The sequence below is a fragment of the Notothenia coriiceps genome, unplaced genomic scaffold (assembly GCF_000735185.1).
Source record: "Notothenia coriiceps isolate Sejong01 unplaced genomic scaffold, NC01 NC01_scaffold00014286, whole genome shotgun sequence".
NCBI classification, from domain to species: domain Eukaryota; kingdom Metazoa; phylum Chordata; class Actinopteri; order Perciformes; family Nototheniidae; genus Notothenia; species Notothenia coriiceps.
Window position 1 is genome coordinate 69,594 of NW_011346987.1, and position 20,890 is coordinate 90,483.

Sequence of the window (20,890 nt, forward strand, 5' to 3'; positions counted from 1 at the left end):
AGCTTTACCAATGTGTTTGAACATTTCCCAGGGTTCAAGGTGGCGGTCAGTTCCATGCAAACTCAGTGCCTTTCTCTGTCCAGCGGTGCTCCTTTGTGCAGGGATAAGCAGACCGGCCTTGGGGGGCTCCGGGCTCTGTCGGGGCCTGCCACTCACACGAGGCTTCGAAATAACCCAAGCAGCGGACTTCCAGCTATGCGTAGTATAGATGTCCTGCCGCTGCCATATAGCACGCTGGGTTAATAATAGGAGCATGGTTGTCAAGCTATTTCAGAAGGGGGGAGTGTCGGCCTATTCTCATTGGATCCGTTTTATCCGCGAGTATCTCATGAAGTGCGAGTGGGAGGAGAATTTCCAGCAACCGAGGATATCAAAAATAAACCCCCTCATGTCCAGGGAAGAGCAGAAAGTATAAATACCCCCGATGTGTCCAGACTGCAGCGGTGCTGGTGAGTGGCACAACAAGACTTAGCTTGCTTGGTGAATTAGAAACGACAACTCAGACAGACTGAAATTAAATAGTTTGACCAAGATTGTCTTGCAGCGCTGGACAATCTATTTTATTTTGAAAAGATTCCCGACCTGAGGAGATATCGATTGGAGAAGACGCGCCACTTACCAGAGATCAAGGACATTCATTCTAATAAAGTCTTTATTTTTTACCGCTCGTCAGTGTAATTTCCATTGCAGAAGATGTGTTCCACTGTGTGTTTGATGTTTTTACTCCTGGGCGTAATGAACGCTGCACTTTCAACTCCTTTTGAATCAGAGGATATTGTACCTGTCCGGATAAATGGAAGAATCAGTGGTCGCTTTTGGAAAAGGAGTGAGGAGCAGCCGAGGTTTATCCTCAGTGCATTTGGCAAGGATTTGACACTTAATCTTATTCCAGATACCAGCTTTATCGCGCCTTCGTTCACCATACAGCGCATTAAAGCCAGAGATGTTGGCGCTTTACGCAGCGCTTCAGGTGCCCAGCCTGTCGCAGATCTCCACAAATACATGAACCAGACAGAGGAGAGTGAAGGACATCTTAGGAGCTGTTTTTACTCGGGGAATGTAGACCACGATGAGAGCTCGATGGTGGCTGTCAGTTTGTGCGCCGGCATCTTTGGCTCCTTTATAACGGAGGGGAAAGAGTATTTAATTGAGCCCAAACTTCGCGGCGGCCTGGGGCCAGACGCTGCCGAGCATCTGCATGTCATCAAGAGAAGGACATTCACAAACAGCCACGGTGTTCCCCTCCTGTTTGATCACGCGGCGGCGGCGGAGCACAACGGGGAAAGGAGGGAACCTCGCCGGAGACGCTTTGTTTCCGCACCACGGTTCATAGAGACCCTGGTTGTGGCAGACTCAACTATGACCCAATTCTTCGGAGATGAAATAAAGGTTAGACACGATCAACTTTTTTCCCTGCACACATTGTTGATAGGAACCCAAACAATCGTTAGATCTGTCACATAAACAAACGTTCCATCCTCCTCCTTGGAAGTATTCAAAGCCAACACAAACAGTGCAGGAATCGGATTGTATGTGCCTCTTTGTGAAACACATTTTAGCATTAAGGGGGCTTGGGAGGAAATCGATGGGCTCCCTGATTTCAACAGGCTGAGAAAGAGGTCAGGCAACAAAAATGCAAACAATGCTGAAGCACATTCCTGAGAACTTGGTCACGATTTGGCAGCAGGGCCTCAGCGTCATGAAGTGAATATTCACAAGGCTTACAATATCTAATAGAATTTGGATTAACTCCTTTTCATGACTTTGTTTAATTGATCCAAATCATCCAATATTTAAATTGAACACATATATATGATGGATAGTGATAGAATACAAAAACAATCCTGAAATTATCCTCCATCCATAATATCAGTCCTCTTTCAATCCAGAGCTTAACTCTAGATGTATTTGAAAAAAAGTAGAACAATCTGTGATCCTGCCACAGTCTGGAGTCTGTTTGCACTTAGCAAACTCCTCAGCTGCCAGACCCTCTGCCTCATCCCAAAATAAGTGATCTAAGTGAGTATCTAAAGGCTAGAAAACAGGTTCAGGTGGACAAAGGTTAGACGGACAAGTTGAATTTCAATTAGCTTTTTACAAATTACAAAACAGACTCGCTCAAATGTCATTACCTTTTGTTTTTGTTTGAGCAGGGGTGTTTTAGTGATTAGAGTTCCAAGGCAAAAATCAACATCATGTGGCTCGTGTAGCACATGTGGAAAAACTTTTCATGCGGGAACGTCATCATACCCCAGGAAGAGAAGAGTGAGTGCAGCTAGGCTGATGGAAGACGTTGCGATACATCATGGCACAGTCTCCCACATTGTGATTTACCAGCTATCCACTAAAACAACTCTGACAGCTCTGTGGAAAACCCAGCCCGTCAGGACGGCCCAAGACCCAATCATAGTGAAGTGCACAAAAAATGTGGAGGCAGAGCTTACAGATAATACAGCCAAAAAGTTACGTTACTGAATTCTTTACAGAAAAAGACAAGTTGGCCTAAATCTTGCATCTATTTTCCTCAAACTGTTGCAAAGCTAATGGCGCATTTCCACCACAGGCCTCACTCGGCCTCGCTCGGTTTGGTTAGGCCTTATTAGGCCCGGCTCACTTTAATGCTGCTCTTCCATTACAGTTTATGAGCTGGGGCAGTAACTATAGTAACGCAGTGTAGGCGGAGCCGTGACATCATCTTCAATGAGCACCCGTGAGCAACCCAGAAAAAACAACATCAGCCGTTAGCTGTTTACACTCAAGCTCCTCATATCTGTTCAGAAACTAGACAAAAGTTAAACAAGTACAAACCACTGACTGTCTGTGTCATGGTGAATACAGTCCCTGGTTTATTTATGTCTGTATAGGCCGTTGTGAGTGTGGACGGTCGGAGCATATAGCCTATATTGCGTAAGCTGAGCCCTATCTCCATTTAGACAACAAATCAAATCAAGTTTTATTTATATAGCACATTTTAAACGATTTTTGGTCCAGCCAAAGTGCTGTACATATAATAAAAATACCCGACAGTAAAGACACTTTACAGCAAATACAACAGCACCGTTTGTGCAGAATATCAGTATGAGAAAACGACACCCTCTGTCCTCACATCGTACAATGAAAAACCTCCGGAGAAAAACCCACAGTTTAAAGGGGAACATGGGAGAAAACCTCAGGGAGAGCAACAGAGGAGGGATCCCTCTCCCAGGACGGACAGACGTGCAATAGATTCCGTGTGTAAATCGAAGAGATAATACATTTTACAGCGTAGGTAGACCAAATGTTTGGAAATGCATGTGTCTATAATAAGAAGATCACGCATTTTAAAAGGTTTTTCGCCTTCCGTCTGTCTGCAGACTTATCAAAGCATTAATTCATGATTTTTACTAACCGGTATCAGTATGTTGTTAGTTTGGCATCATTTTGAAACGTGTATTACAATTAAATCACGGTCAAATATGTTCATCTTGTTGTAGTTGTAGCCCCCTTGACAGCGATTCTTTCTCTAGTTTAGCAAACTCAGCCCGACTCAGCCCTGTTTGTTGGCCTCGATAGAACCACGATTTAGTCCGGCCAGAAAAAAGGTGAAAAAGTAGCCCCGGGCCAAAACTAGGCCAAGTGGAAGCGCAACCAAAAACGAGCCCCGCACGGCTCTGCAGTGCACGCTTAAAGCGAGTTCTGCGCGGCAGTGGAAACGCGCCATAAGTGACATGACTCGAGTGTGTCTAAAAATGTCTGGCAATTTAAAGCTTAAATGCAATACTTTTGAAGTTAGCAGGATAAACTCATGTGTCAGAGTAGGAGCAGTATACTGTACGGCATGTATACACATAGCCTACATATCATGAGAGTCATAGTGAAAAAAAAATCATATAGGCCTAGATTGTTTATTTGCATTTATTGTTTTGTCTTAAAGTAAAAAATTAGACAAAAAAAGTCTCCCTTGCATTAGGGTTAGAGTTAGGGTAATTTATGATGGTGCTGTTCAGACAATTCTTTGATTACCAATTTCAAGTCTCTTAATAGAAACACAAAATGTTTGTCAAAGCAATTATCCTCAGGATTTCAGTCGAACACGTCACTATCTGCCAAATGGTTAACACAATGGTGATTGAGCATACGGCCCACCAATGAAAGACTAGCATTTGTATTATTTTGAACTGAGGATGCTCTGTGGGAAGTTAGACCCAAACACTCAGATTATAAGTCTATTTGGAAACAAATAATGACTAATGATATATTATAACATTTTGCTACCCAAATATAATCATCTTACGACAGAAAACTTTAAATTGTTTGCTAATTGCTTTAGTCTGTTCAAGCAGAGATACAGACATAATATTATGCAAAATTCATAGAATCAGTGCTTGACCTTCATCCGTTTGGTTCTTTAATCAAACATGGATGTAAACACTTTTTAAATGCCTTGAGCAATGAAGTTCATGTTCATGGAAGTTAATCTCTTTAAATGTTGTGTCCTGTCTCTCCCCTCTCGCAGCACTACATTCTAACCCTGATGTCAATGGCTGCCCAGCTTTACAAGCACCCCAGCATAAAGAACTCGGTCAACATAGTGGTGGTTAAGATGTTGGTTGTGGAGGAAGAGGAGGTCGGCCCGGAGGTCTCCAGCAACGGGGGGGTTGCTCTGAGGAACTTCTGCTCCTGGCAGCAGCTCTTCAACCCGCCGAGCCAGAGGCATCCAGAGCACTATGACACTGCCATGCTCTTCACCAGAGAGGTGAGGGCCAATGACAAAGCTGTTTTAGCTTCTTCAGCTGTAAAATTGCTGGTAATGTCTCTGGATAAAACGTACCATCATCTGCAAATAGTGTCACAATCATTTGAGGAGAGACATTGTGGTGAGTTTGAGAGTTGATTATTCACCCATGAGAGGTAGTTTGACTAAAGGTCTACTTAACGTCAAAGCTTGCACTATCTTCTTCAGCAGATGAATTTGTCACATTAATTACATTGTTGCATTTGGGTTCACACAGGACACAGACTTTATCAGTCTTCACTTTAATTACATGTATTATGTTGAAAGCCATACTATTTAGTTAAATCAAAAATATAAATTAGGTTAAACTTTAATTCTATTGGTTTTAACTGACCTGATTTGTTGACATAATACATTTGATTCAAGCCAGCATTTCAGTTTTCAGTGTACTTCCTGGACTTCCTTGTTAACCCTTCCGAATTACTACATCCATAGCAAACATTAAAAGGACGCAGTTTAAAAAAACTAAATTGATAGACTGTACCTGCTCAGCAATAAACAGCAGGCGGACAAAGTTAGTGGTAAATATCGTGTAACATTTAGCAAATAAAGAGCAGATATTTCCCTCGAGAGTTGGCAGAGACAAAAACAAAATAAAGTGAGTATTGGAATCACATTCTTTCGATGGGAAAAAAACAAGAGCCATAAGAACTTTACAAGGCCAAAAATGTATCATCCACGCTTGATAAATACAGCTCTAAAACTAATCGGTATGAGTAAAAAATATCTGATGATTGTTGACTCTTTCTTCAGAGCATACGCCGGGCTGTTAGGTATGAAACAACACAAACAATGTTGTGATTGCTTTACAGCGTACTATAAGATGGATAAAGCACTCACCCATGATAGTCTCGAATATGTTGTTCTCCATTCAGAAGGAAATAGCCCAAGGAAGCAAGGATGAGTCACAAATAAATCCCTGCTGGATTCAGTCCCAGGCCAGCTGTGGTACATAGTGTGGTTTCTGAACAGCAAACTAAACCACACAACAATGACTTGAAGCCAAAGTATTTTACAGTAACGCAGGTGCATTTTAGGGCAAGTTGTGCCATATTCTCTGCTTTGGGACAATTATAAACATATTTTCTTTAAGCTACCCAAAAAGGGAAACAAGATGTGGTTAAGGAAAGCCTTTCTGGCTCTTTGGGTGAACTAAGGATGCTGAAAAGGGATCATCAAGATGGAATAGTTGAACACTTTTCCAAGCTGGGGAAATGTCAGCAGAGAGTAAACAGTGTGCTTTATGGATGCTTCAGCAGGAAATAAGTTCAGCAGTCCTAAGGGTTGGACTTGTGATTGGCTTGTTATGACTGTATTTGGCTGCTTTTTTTCACCCGGTAAGTGCATGTGGACAAGGTGTTAGCACACAACACATCAGCCAAGTACATTTCTATAGCCCTGGATGCAGCTTGATTCGATGACAGGTTGAAAGACATTAGATCTGACCCGGGATCGAGCAAATGATGAATAGAACATATGGGCTTCATGCAGTCTTGTGCTGGATTTGTTGCCATCATTCACATGAACCCTGTTTGTGTTGGTTTTTCCATTTCAGCGGAGATGTGCTTTGAAATGTGGAGGACGGAAGGCTCCTTGTGGATGAGCTAACTTTAGTGCCGCCACAAATCAGCCATGACATGATTAAGGCTCTTTAAAAATGATCTGCTTGTCTGGGTTGAAACAGTGTGCCATATATCCCACTATAAGAATGCTGCTGCTAATACTGGCTGTTGTGAAACTGTACACTCTGTTGCATTCAGTGGAAACAGTTATTCTTGTGCATTTTTGTGGTCTTATGCTGCATTCGGCAAATGTACATATGTCTGCTAAAGCTATACATATGCAAATGCTTGTGCTACATCTTACTTTGTGTCTGTGAGTGACCGATGCTATTGTGGAACAAGGTGTACGAACAGACGCTGTGCAGCGTTCAAAACGCAGCTCCATGTCCAGATGTGTTTTGAATCACAGAGGGTTGTGCCTTGTGGTTTTTTTTTGGGCTCAGGCAAAGGCCATGGACGTGTCCGTCTTCATCCTACACAGCCAGGCGTCTTATGGAGCAAGGAAGGATTTTTGATAAACCACAGTTAAGATCATAGCTGCATGCTGAGTTTATTTATTTGCTTTTTTATGACGGAAACACTGAGCAACAAGTTTTTGATTTGTTTCTTAAAGAGTGACAGAAAAACAACTGGACACAAATAAGCAATGAGGGTCCGCCATCCGAATACATAAAATAACAATGAAAGAGCTGCCCATACTCTTAATATATTTAGAATAATGTCTTTACTCTTTGATAGTTCACTTTGCCAGCTGTTTCTAAGCAAATGGGCACTCCTTTTAAGGGAGATAGTCCTTATTCAGGGTTAGAACAGTGGTTAGAGCCAATATTTGTGAATGCTAAACTGGTTGACCATGAAAATGCCCTGGCCTACACTGATATGAATTACATTGTTGAATTGGTTCCAATACAGAGGTGTCTCATCATCTCTCATGATATGTTTGTTCTATCGGCATAAGTCTATTCTACATTAAGTGATATGTTTGTTGTCACTGTTCATTTTTGCAATGCCGCTGTGGTTCTACTGGCTTATGGTACTTAGAAATTGTATGTTACTCATGGTACACAGGCAGATACCATTCACAGTATATTGTTTGTAATTGACATACTGTATGCCACTGGAGATTATTGTCCAACCCTAATCCAACCTCTTGCTGTACATAGCCAATGTATAGCAAAAGCCCTAGTAGCGTTCTGGCAAACACATTTGTTTTACACAGTAACCTTGAAAAGACATAATACAATATGGGTAAAGAAAAATGTTCATAGTTTTAAGAAATTTCAAGCATAAAAATCTGTTTTTGCAACGTAACCTCAAACAGTGGAGTAGTCTATGACATCTTACTGAGTTACTTATAGCAATACGAGTGAAGTGCAAGCCGCTGCAGTGCTGAATCCATTTTAAAAATAAACAAAACACACCTATCCTCTCAGGCTGAATTTGTTAAAGGTTGCCTAACATATCCTGGCTTTCTGCAGACTGCCCATTGTTCCAAAGGCCCAATATTACGAAACCACAATTGTCCGGAAAATGTCCTAATAGTCATTTAGTATTGTTTTCTGAAAACAATGCCCATCGTTCCAAAGGCCCATCGCCCAGAAAGTCACTCCCTCCCTGCAGCAAGCAGAAGCCCATACGGTCATTTTTATGCAGAATGACAGCAATATTTTTTATTTCTTCATTCTTCATAATAGTAAGCCATATGTTTTTCTGTTTGTTGTATGTATATTTATAGGTATAAGTATGAACAATGAATAAGAACAGTATGTATATATATTGTTTCTTCTATATTACCTTTCTTGCTCCAGTTTCAATGTTTTTTCTGTCTTATTTGTGTTGAAGGACATCTGCGGACAGAAAAGCTGCGACACGTTGGGTGTGGCCGATGTTGGGACGATGTGCGATCCCAAGAGAAGCTGCTCAGTTATCGAGGATAACGGTCTGCAAGCTGCCTTCACAGCTGCTCACGAGCTCGGTAAGTTTACATTTATTATTTAAGGGTAGGTATGTGGCCTTAAAGTATTTTCCAGTCATTCAGAACCACTTTTCTGTGCATCTGTGAAACTGTGTCTCCCATTATCACCATTGCAGGTCATGTGTTGAGTATGCCTCATGATGACTCCAAGACCTGTGAGAGGCTGTTTGGAGATCTGGGAGGTCATCACCTGATGGCTCCTCTGTTTGTCAGCCTCAACAAGACCGCGCCTTGGTCTCCCTGCAGCGCTCTCTACATCACAGAGTTCTTTGACAATGGACATGGTAAGAAATATTTGAAAAAATTATTTTTTCCCCAGCATACTAGAAATTACACACTGATCAGAAGCTAAGCAGCCAGTATGGAAGTCTCTTTCACAATACTGACTCTCTTAGGGCTGATTCAGAGATGAATAAAACATAATGTTATTCCTCTTCTGCTATAACTATTGCTTTCTTGTGCAAACATGTCGCTCCCCTCAAATTATGGGTTGTAGGGATAGTTTATCGTGCCCTCGATTTCCACATCGCCTTCTCCTAACTCTCTTTTTGTTTCTTAATGTAGCTTCCCTCTCTCCATCCCTGGTTGTGTATGTTACATTTGTTTGTATCCTTGCTAGACCTATCAGTGAACCTTCTTTCCCTATGAGTCATGCAACGGACTTCTTCCTGTTCTTCACCTCCTCAGCCAAAAGCAACAGCTGGTGTCAGCAAAATATGTTCTTTATCAGTTTGAATAAAAATCGTGTGTGGCTGAGAGTGTTCATTCCAAACTGCGGACGTCATTGAACACTCAAGAAACACAAGTTTATTGAATGTAATAGAGAATCATGTGAGGACAATGAAAGCTTTCTGATTTGAAATAGCTACCAAATGTCAAGATTCAAAACCCTAGGATGCCTATTAAAGTGACGTTATCCATTTTTGCCCTGAATCATTTCCCAATGTTGTCATGCCACCCAAAGTCCTTAATCCCCATAAACCACACTATAATCTCATGCAATGTTTCTTTTCTTTGTGTTGTGGCCATAGGGGACTGTCTGCTGGATGTAACAGAGAGTACCATGCCGTTACCGAGCGAGCTGCCGGGCTTCAAGTACAGCCTGGACCAGCAGTGCCAGCACATGTTTGGAGAGGAGTTTGTCCAATGCCCCAACTCCTCAGACAGTGATATTTGTAGCCAGCTGTGGTGTCAGGAGGATGGGACGCAGCAGTGCTCCACCAAGAACGGCAGCTTACCCTGGGCGGACGGGACCCCCTGCAGCCTCAACGGGTCCTGCCTCCACGGAGAGTGCATGCCCACTCAGGACGTGATGCAGCCTTTGGTAAGTCTGCTTCTGTGTTCTTCCGCATTTTGAAGTCATTAACGATAAAACTCTCCCTTGCTTAATTCAACACACTCTGGGGTTCGGTGCTACAGCTTTAGTTGGTCTGGTATGACTTATGGTGGCTAATGTTAGCTAAAGTTCAAAGAAGTTTGCTGACTTCTGAATTTCTTCCTTCTTGTGCTGTTATCCCAACTTTTAGCCCTCATAATTTTCCTCTAGACTTAAATAGTAGATACAGTGACAGCCATTCAATACAATGTACAAATCGGTGTTTTAGTTAACGTACCAACTTTAAAACCATCTGCTATTTTTAGTCTGATAATGATATGACTCAGGGAACTACAGCCAATATTTTGGAAGTTCTGGTGTCTGTTTAAAGGATATTCAAGCCAAGACTGTATCAGTCATTGATTAAGGTCAGATAATCAATTTAAGATGCTAGAATAAAGTTTGAGTTGTCAATGGGCAAAGTCTACAACCGATTAGCTAAGCTAATACAAAGCTAATTCCTCTTGAGATGACTGTAAACCTGTATTCAATCTGCTTAACCGTGATTGGTAACCAGAACACTTCTAATACCAACATCTTGTCCCTTTTTTTTTAGATGAGTAACTTCCTTTGAAGTGCACTGTATTTTACAAAAAAAGTTACCAAATTTGTTGGCAAAAACCCGTTGGATTATTTTTAGACAATTTTTTTGGACAACAAAAACAGGTTTTCAATGTTTTAAGTTTTCACATTGGGTTTTTTATACAGAATTCTTTTTTACAAATTTAATAGGTTTGACCCTCTGTTCTGCAACAGCAATCCTGGAAATAGTCTAAATGAACTTGCGACCTACATTATGTAGTGAATGATAAGAAGATGTCCTTTCTGTGCTAAGGAAACATTTTACATCTAAAACTTAATGCAATGTAAAGCACCAAACCAACCATAAAAGGATTGTTATTAACCAACGCAAAACAACATTTATATTGGAAATCGGTTGTTTTTGGGGAAAAAAACCTCCTAGTTAGCCTGGCTGTCGCAATTCAAAGACACAGTGTCTTACAGAAATAGCAGTTTTTTACATAAATGAAAAGCACAAGTGACTGAAATGAAAAGCACAAGTGACTGAAATGAAAAGCACAAGTGACTGTTTATGAATATACTTACTTGGAATTCAGTAAGTTTAAACCAAGTTGTTCATAATGTCTGTTTATATTTCCTAAAAGAACATGTATAAGTCTCAGTGTTTCATTTTACCTTGCTCACGTTGATATCTGCTGCTTGTGTTATGATCATACATCTGTTTATCAACCCAGACGTGCTGGCAGTTGGGATGTTAGCTGGTCCAAACTCATAAACTGCTGGAAAAGGACACTAACTCTTCAAACACATACACATATGCACACACACTTTCAATGATGCCTTCCAAAGCTGCAGCATGGCAGGTTCCACTAGTGGTGAGTGACACATGTGGCAGGAATGCGGGCAGAGGCAGACAGCATGCGCGTGCCGAACTTCAACACAGATTTAGCCTGGAGTCGCGGCACGCCAGCACACTGTGCGGCCTCAAACCCAGAAGCCCAGACTGTGGTTAAGGCTACACAGCTGAGATTGCCTTTGGCACTGAGCTCTAACCACCTACTCTGACTGCTCTTTTCCCTCCTCTTCCCTCGCTGTGTTGTACCGCAGGTGGCTGTGGACGGCGGCTGGAGTTTGTGGGGGCCGTGGCAGCAGTGCTCCAGGACGTGTGGAGGGGGGGTGGAGTTCTCCCACAGGGAGTGCACTGAACCTATCCCGCAGAACGGAGGAAAGTACTGTGAGGGACAGAGGGTTCGGTACCAGTCCTGCAACACGCAGCCCTGTGACAAAGACGAAGGTGAGAATAAGCAATAGGCAGGTTTTAAAAGCAAAGCTTCCAGCATGCTGAATGATTTGATACACTCCATTACATTACATTTGATCCAAAGCGACTTACAAGTGACTTACAAAGTGTAAAAACCATAAAGATTCAAACTCCAAACAACAAGGAACATGCAGATATATTATCTTCAAGGAAGAATGATTTGAAGTTTTCCATAGGGAGGTGTAGTGCAGTGGATAGAGCCTTGGTGTTGGGACCAGGGGGCCACAGGTTCAAACCCCACTGCATGTCGTTGTGTCCCTGGGCAAGACACTTCACCCCAAATTGCTCCTGTGGGGATTGTCCACAGTATTGAGTATTTACGTCGCTTTGGATAAAAGCGTCTAACATGTCATGTAAAGTAACTTTTTTGGTGTTTTTTTCACCCTTTTTTTTTTGGCAAGATACAATCGAAATGGATGGGTTTTACATATACATATCATATATTCAATATAATAACTACAAGGGCAAATGTAGTGTGCAGACCTATTCCCTATTTTGCAATGTTAATGAAAGTGAAAAATAATGTGTGTATCCGCCTCTGTGAATCAGATCCACAGGCTATATCCTCCCAACAGATTTCATGAATTTTCCTCCACTAGTTTTTAAAAAAAAATCTTGCTGACAGAGAGAGAAACAAACAAAGCTGAACACATAACCTTCTTGAAGGAGGTAAAAAAAGATGTCTTGACAAATATTTAATGGTTTAACCAGACCTTTTTGACAAGGTAGACACATACAATAAAACCATGGAAACATGCAATAATAATGAAATGCTACAGATCATGCATTCTTGTGTAGAATGAATTCACGCCCTTTCTGTAGAGATGTCGTCTCATGGATCAATTCATTATAAATAGGTTAATGATTCATCTCTTTTGACACTTTTAGTATTTTTTTGCATTTTAGTAGTGACATTTACATTTGACCTTTTAAATTATATGCTTTATATTTCTTCTTGTGATTCTTATTTTTACCGAAATGATCTTGTATAATTGTCTTAAATGCACATTAGGTTTTTTTATGAATCTGAATGATTTCATTTCCATAGTAGACCTCAGTGTATTGTACACTAATCTTTACTTCTTTACCTTAGGAAAGAGTTTCAGAGAGGAGCAGTGTGATATGTACAACAGCCCTAACTACCTGGACTACAATGGGAATATGAAACAGTGGATCCCAAAGTACGCCGGCGTTTCTCCCAGAGACAGATGCAAGCTGTTCTGCAGGGCCAGGGGCAGCAGTGAATTTAAGGTGTTCGAACCCAAGGTACAGCAGATGCACTCACAACTCAAACGCAACCATTATACTTTTCACATATTCACATTCAATGGTGAAATATATACCTTAGAACTCAGTCCGACATAAAAGCTTGTATTGTAATTGATTGAGAACACAACCATCCTTAAAGTACATAATCGTGAGTATCAGAGCAGGAGCAAACTCATTTTTAAGCTATAGTGAAAATGAATAAAAGAACACCAACAGGTTGATGGTCTCTAACCTCTTTCCATTTTGTGCTCTCCACAAATATAATATTAATAAAATGTATTCCGGTATTCACTGATGGAGGAAAACTATGTTTAGTGTTCACAACTGACGTACAATTGACCATACTTTCTGCGGATTGATATGACTGCACATTAGTCAGAGTGTCCTCCTTAGTGGAGGTCTGAATATTAAACAAACCCCTGGAATGTCCAAATTTCACCCATCAGAATTGAGTATTCAACTAAGCAATGTAATAATACACTGTCAAATCGAAGGAATCCATTGCTGTCAAAGGTCTCCGTAAAGCTTCTCTAGAAGTGTACTGAATAAAGCTCTAAAGTAAGGCTGATTTCTGAGATGTATTGTGTTCAAAATTCTGTGGCCAACTAATTTCTGCTAAAGTAAATAAATATATGTAGATATAATATGATATCACATGAAAGTATAAATTCATTAATCCATTGTTATTAATGTTATTATCTGTTTTGCACTGACAAATTATTTCACATGACCCATGGAAACCTGGCCTTTCCTGAGTTAATATAACTATGACATTTGCATTATTTGTGTGGAAGCTCAAGCGAAAACCCCATTCAAAGACTTATTTGAACACAATTATTCTTTCAGTCAAGATTATCTTGACCTACGAAAAGGAGTTTGACCAATAACCCCAAGTCCACATTCTCTCTTTTTGTGGACCTGTTAGAGTCATTGTTAAAAGCTTTTCAACAGACCTTTGTTAAAGGAATACTCCACTCCTATCAATTCATCATCCTATTTTTTGACGAATTAAAGTAAACAAGGGGTGGCCTAACAACATCAAAACTACATCAGAACAACCTGTCACACAACCTGCTGTGCAGTATATCCCAAGTCTCATGTTTGTCGTCCTATTCTCAATACTTCCGAAACACATGCATTTTTAGTTCCATTTAGAACACTTTGATAAAAAACGCTTGACTTTTGTTAAAATAATTAACAACCACTACTTGCTTCGCTCCTGCAGGTCATTGATGGGACGACCTGTGGCCCTGACACCACATCGGTGTGTGTCCAAGGCCAGTGTGTGAAGGCCGGCTGTGACCAGGTGATTGGATCCAACAAGAGATTGGATAAGTGCGGAGTGTGTGGAGGGAGTGGGCTCACTTGTCGAAAGATCACAGGCTCCTACAACAAAGCAACGTAAGTGCTCTGAAAATCCTTGGTATATGAAAATGAAAGTAATAACAAATGCACTGTAGATTGATATCATTTTGAGTGAAAAAATGAGGGCAACGCACTAGCAGAACAAGAAGCTAGCTACCAAAATAATTCAGATATAAAATCAGTGATATATTTGACTGTTTATAGTTTTGACATTCTCTGATCTGATGAAAGATTGTAGCATCGAAAACGCTGCTTCGTCTTGCTTATCTTGATGGAAAGGTTTTGCAGCAATGAAAGCAGTTATTTTAAAGGGACAAATACATGGAAAAAAAGAATGGCTGTTAGAATGATATAAAACTATTGCTTGTTTGCACACAATGATCTGAATCTGCTCCAAACTTAATTACTGATTTATTCCCTGGCAAATGATACACTCCTCCACCATGATTTATGAAAGCAGGCCAGCAGTTTTCCATAACCCTGCATAGACAGACAGAAAAACAAACAAACAACCCGATTCAAAAACATGATCCACTTTATGTAATTTGGAAATGATTTTTCTCTTTATATTCTCCGGTTTCCAGGAAGAACAATCACATTCCTACACTGCCAACAGCCAGTGGCCAATATAACAAATAGTTTCTCTATTTATATATTTATAGATGTAAGCTAGGACACAAAACAAACATAGCAATAAAAAAGTTACCTGATAATGAAATCGAAAAAACTCTTTCCGTATTTCTGAGAGATACATCAGAGGACCAATACTAATCAGTTTCTTACCTAGGATTGCTAATAAGCATTTATTAACATTTATTTAGCCTGAATGCTTTGACGTCCTGAGTATTAGACAACATTCCTACCACTTTAATAGCTTAGTAGGGATCTCTGGCACTACTTTAACTACTTCCAAGGTGCATGGAGCGGGGGGGGGGAGAGTCTCAAAAGGTTAGGCTCCAGCAACACGTAGTATACAGAATTACTTTATTGTTTTTACCAACAGGTTTCAGTTTGTGGCTTTTGATCAGGGTAATTCTGAGTAAATGAAAGTCTACAGCCAGCAGTTGGTTAGCTATCATAGCGCAAAACTGAAAAATGGGGTCAGCTAGCCTAGCTCTCTTTGTTAGCATATTAGCTAAAAGGAATTCCATAAAGTAGGCTAGTTAGATGTATAGGTGTTGCCGTATTTTTGAGCATTTCAGAGAGCTTGGGTCCAGGGAAGATAGCTATCAGACCCAAATAATGAACTATTAATTTAAGGGAGGATAAAAAAGAGGGTAAATTATTTTAATTCAGTTCTGTCTTTTCTCCACCAGCTATGGATACAGCGACATTGTCACAATTCCTGTTGGCGCTACGAACATTGACATCAAACAGCGGAGCCACAGAGGAATCAAACATGATGGGAATTACCTGGCTGTAAAGAGAGAGGGTGGCTGTTACATCCTCAACGGTAACTTCTCTGTATCCACGGTGGAGCAGGACATTCCTGTGCTGGGCGCTGTGCTGAAGTACAGCGGCTCCTCCACCACGCTGGAGAGGATACAGAGCTTTAGGCAGCTGAAGGAGGCCATCACCATCCAACTCCTAGCCACTGCAGGGGACGACAACCCCCCCAAGGTCAAATATACCTTTTTCATCCCTAGAGATGTGAGCTTCAACAAATCAAAGGAGAGGAAGGCCTTTGCACCGTCTTTGCATATGATCCATCCGTTTGGCGTACCTGACTGGATGCTAGGGGAGTGGTCTGAGTGCTCCAAGAGCTGTGGCTCCGGATGGTCCCGGAGGAACGTTGAATGCAGAGACAATGCAGGCTTCCTTTCCAGCCATTGTGACAGAGACCTTAAGCCTGTAGACATCAGGCCCTGTGGGGATGTGCCATGCCCCATTTGGCAAATGGGACCTTGGTCCGTCTGCTCACGAACTTGTGGCCAGGGGGAGCGCCACCGCAGCGTTGTGTGCATAGACTACACTGGGAAGATTGTTGAGTCAGAGAAGTGCGATCTGAACAAAATCCCAGATCCAGTCTCCGGGGACTGTCTCAACCAAGAATGCTTATGAAGAACATGAGTATACTGAACTTTCCCTGATTGGTCCGACTGCATTTACCAACCATGGATGGAATGCTGGATGGGCTCTCCAGGCACAGACAAACAACCAAAAAGGCACACAATGACAACACAAAACAACCGTATAAAGCCACCCAAAAAATATCACAAAAGGATGCAAAATGACGAGAAAGAAACACAAAACAAATACCAAGAGACACAAACAACCACAGAGACAAAAAACGACCGCATATTGACACAAAAATACCACCAATTAAATCAAAGTGACCACAAACAGAAGCAAAATGAGCACAAAGAAAAACATAACATTAACCAGAAGACGCAAAAGAACCACAAGGAGACATATACCAAACACTAACTGACAAAAACAACTAGAGACACTCAAAATTGCCACAAAGAGAAATATAAAAAACACAAAGAGACCCAAAACCACCTCAAAGAGACACAAGTTGACACAAAGTGACCACCAAAAGAGCATTCTACAGGTCTGTGCCCGGGGGTCCCGTGCTTGTAATCCGTCCATATCACTAACTGGTAGCATCTAGTCAGATCATGGGAATTTGCCTGAATATCGTTTTGTCATGTTTTGTTGACATTAGACACCACTATTGAGACACAATGGAAATCTACCTCAGGATGTACATGTGATGTTGTTAGACGAAGGTGCTGTGTGTGAGTTTCTCCAGAAAGAGAAACAAAAAACTAACTTTTTTGGATGAAGTCTGGTATAATCTGCAATATGTCTTTGTAAGTTTCCTTTCATTTATTGTGGGGCTAAAGCAATGGCATGAAACCTGCTGTCCAACACCAGCAAAGTGTACATATATCTCCAACTGTCCTCCACAGAACTCAAAGCCCTTCAAAGCTAAAAGGAGCCATTTCTCTTGTATTGAGGCCGGTACGTATACGATTGATACATTGGAGTATTAAGCCTCTGGGAAATGCGTTTTTTTGTGTGTTGAACTGTAGGAATACTAATCAGTGACACTCAAACAGGATTATTTTGGACTTTAAAATGTGCTACTAAGGACTACAGATTTGTTCAATGCCAACTAAAGGTATAGAATGTATTAAAATTGATAGAATTTGAATTTACACATTGTGTAAAGTGAATTAGCCTTGATAATGAGAAACCCATGACAGAGAAATTCCCTCTGCCCTGTAGTTTAATTTTATTCCAAGGATTACAATTTCATTGAGAGGAACAGTGGTACAGACAATTTGCCATGCTACAAATGTTTGTTTGGAGGTGTAATTACCAAGCCGTAAGCATACTATCTATCGTGTATGTGAAAAGTATCTTTAATTTTATTTGTTTCCAGACTTTTATTTGTTAATGCATCATATGCAAACACTCACAGATGTTTTCAGACTCTTGTATGTATATTAGATTTTTTATTCTAATGTTAATTTACATAATGTTATAAAACAAAACAGAATGAGCATTAGGCTTATACTCTATCCCTTCAGTGAAGGACCATACTATTTTATTATTACAGCTTCCTTTTTAAGCTATTTATTTTTGTAATTTTTTTTACCTTGGACATAATTTGGGCAGATGCTACTGTCTTTGAGATTGTTGTCTATAAAAATGGTCAAATAAACACATTTATGTCAATACGTGATTCTCTTTTTCTGATGCGTATTCTCTATGATACTTTTTGTTTTCTCTTTTATGCAAAAAAAGCTTGATTACTTGAAGATTCCAGGGATTTCCAGATTGGTGGTTACATATCAACAAACATGTGCCAATATTGGGAGGAGCCATACTTCAAAATAACCCTTTAAATGCATACACATATTAAAGTTTTCCATGTTTTCCAGAGAACTCTTTAAACCCATTGTTGGCCACTTAAACACACCAATGAAAGCCAGATTATTGGAATCCTTTGAGTTGGGTCAACAGCTTATAAAAGTTGGGCGAGGTATTTAATTGCAGGTTTTACAACTAAAACACCTTAAGATCTTCTGTAAAATCCTCAGACATGGGAATCACTTCTCTGCTCAGGCATCTTAAATAAAGACAGCCATAAAAGCATACTCAGCAGCAGAGGAATGGGAGAAACCTTCATTTAACATGAATCAACAGTGACATACTGTAAGATATATCAGATCAGAAACAGGTTCATGTGTAACAATATCCTATTTAATACCAATCTTATTCTTTCACAGCTAGCAGAGCATATTCGATTTAAAGACCAAATGAGTTACAAATTAATATATTTGTTGGACTGTTGTCTGTAACCTTAATCATTTTTTCAAATACAAAATGATTAAGGTTACAGACAACAGTTAAACAAATATATTAAATATAACATATCAAAATCTATCAGGAATAGAAATGTATATCCATCACTGTCCCTGGTGTTTTCACAGAGATTCATCAATATGGAGAAATGCATTCATAATAATAGTAATATTCTTAATGTCTGGCATTAAAACATTACAATAAGAGGAATTAACATCATACAATCATCACTTGTTTTCCCCAGGAAGCATATAGCTACACAGTAAAAGTGTCATAGACACCTACAAATTAATATAATTCACCTTACTGAAGAGAATGGTTGTATGACAAAGTTCAAGGTGTGAATGGAAAAGTGAAAAAAACATCAATACATCCATATTTTACAATACATTTAAAATATAATTAAAAATAAAATATATGTTAGTGTGTATGATATGAGCATGTTATGATCAGATTACCAGGTACACAGAAGTGTGAATAAATGTGATTTTTATCAAATGTCTGAGCAGTGCCTGAGTTATGTTGTAAATGTTGCTGAATGTGAGACTTCCTGTTACTGTACAGTACCGTGAGATATGCGCGTTGCATTGTGGGGATACAAATAGAGCGCAGAAAAGACAGGGGAGCACAAAGGAATGATAACAGCACCTCAACAACTTTTAACTTTAGCCTGTTGTCATGTTAATTCTTGTGAGCGTTAATTCAGATGTAAGTTTGGCGGCTGGCAGGCTGACAACTGCCTGAGAAGCGCAGGGAATGTGAGTGACCGGAGCGAAGCGGCAGGGCTCACCGCTGTCTCCCACCATCGCTGCTTTTTGTCAGCTGAGCTTTCATCCCGAGGCCCAGCAGATACCAAGGGCCTCATCCCAGAAGGTAAACCCCCTTCGTGCTGTCTGTCAGATTACTGTAACCCTGCGGTGTGTACTTTAATACGGATACTTTGTTGTGTACACATTAATAATGTCCAAGTTGGTAAATAATAATACTGTGTGTATCGGCTATGATAGCTTCGTAGCTAAGAGTAGTTAGCTAATGTGGAGAGTCTGCGTCGATGGTTATTCACGGTCAAACCGGAAATGTAGCTAATTCGCCTTAACAATAAAAGGTTGTTTGATGGACTTCTTATTTATTCCGCCTTTATAAAATGCCACTGTTGTATCTATAGTAAGGGTTGTATCGATTTATCAATTCATTGAAAATAAACAGTAGTATTTATTATATTCAGTACATAATTTTGAAGCTAAAATAATTGGCGTGGGCACCTGTCTTTTAATTTGATAGTTACAGCCGGATGCACTTTTCGTCTCCTGGCCGACTTGACGTAACAGCTTGACACTTAGCTAGTGTTTGCTAAACTGTGATTGTTGTTGCAAACGTGTTTGTACAGCATCACTAGTCACTTAGCCCCATGCCTAACATAAATACATTAAATAATCTTTGTGCCGTTTGTGTGCAGCCCTCGGCAGTTTGTCTCAACCTAGCGCTTGTTGTCACTTGCTTGCGTACTTGATGTAAACAGAGTAAAAGTACCAGGTTGAAGGATACGCCTCCTCTGCTATTTCACCATCATGATTATTTATGTATGAAATTAGAGTAGTTTTTTAACTGTTGTTGTTACTGTTTCTTAATTATGTCGTTTGTTGATATATACGTATAACATTTTTACAACTAATGCCATTCATTTTCAGTCATGCCTTAAAATAGATTTTTATTTTTTTTTAAATAAGAAAACAAAACAAGGTAAATGTGTTCAATGTAAGTGAGTGCTCAAGTGAAACCAAAAACAATCAACAGATCCTTATTTAAAGTCCTTATCTTGCATAATTTACTTTAGCTGAAAGATCATAGAACTGTTTCAAAATGCATTAACTTGTTGGGTCTTATTCCAGTAACACGTGATATAGATCGAATATCGTTTCCTATTTGCTGTAAATCACTTGTTAATATCGGGAAAATGGGTCAAATTCAGAGGTATCCAGAAAAGTCTGGATTCAAACTTGCCGCTGCTTGGTGCTGTGTCGTGACGTCAAGTGTGGTTCCGCGAATCCTGGTGAGTTCAGCCCGTCCCAGCATCACACAGTGTAGCATTGCTGGTATAGCCGCATGTCAACTTTGTGTATCAGTGTTTATCTCCGAGTTTGTCTTGTTTTTTCCGGATCATGGTGAAGAGGTGTGTCGTTGGCGGGTGTAGCAACACCAATCGGGATGGTTTTACCGTTCATTTGTTCCCGAAAGAGAAGGCCGGTGGTGCACATTCGCGTTTTGCTGGCTCGAACCTATACGGTTCTAGGCCTCTTATTTCTGGTGTAAAAGGCGGCAGAGATCGTTCAGATTCATCGTCACTGCTCGCATCGTCCACACCAAATAATTGTTCTGTCAAATTGTGCCAAATACCCGCGCTATTAGCTTT

At 40.3% G+C, this 20,890-nt stretch overlaps 1 protein-coding gene across 1 annotated transcript; it reads left to right on the forward strand.

Moving 5' to 3' along the window:
- Positions 1 to 433: 433 nt before the first annotated feature.
- LOC104948370 (A disintegrin and metalloproteinase with thrombospondin motifs 8) lies at positions 434 to 17,852 on the forward strand. Its single transcript, XM_010774561.1, has 9 exons — positions 434 to 1,389; positions 4,496 to 4,735; positions 8,179 to 8,311; positions 8,428 to 8,595; positions 9,343 to 9,635; positions 11,316 to 11,502; positions 12,623 to 12,795; positions 14,024 to 14,199; positions 15,480 to 17,852. The coding sequence occupies exons 1-9, from the start codon at positions 694 to 696 to the stop codon at positions 16,222 to 16,224; spliced, it is 2,811 nt and encodes a 936-aa protein (XP_010772863.1). The 5' UTR covers positions 434 to 693; the 3' UTR covers positions 16,225 to 17,852.
- The last annotated feature ends 3,038 nt before the right edge of the window (positions 17,853 to 20,890 follow it).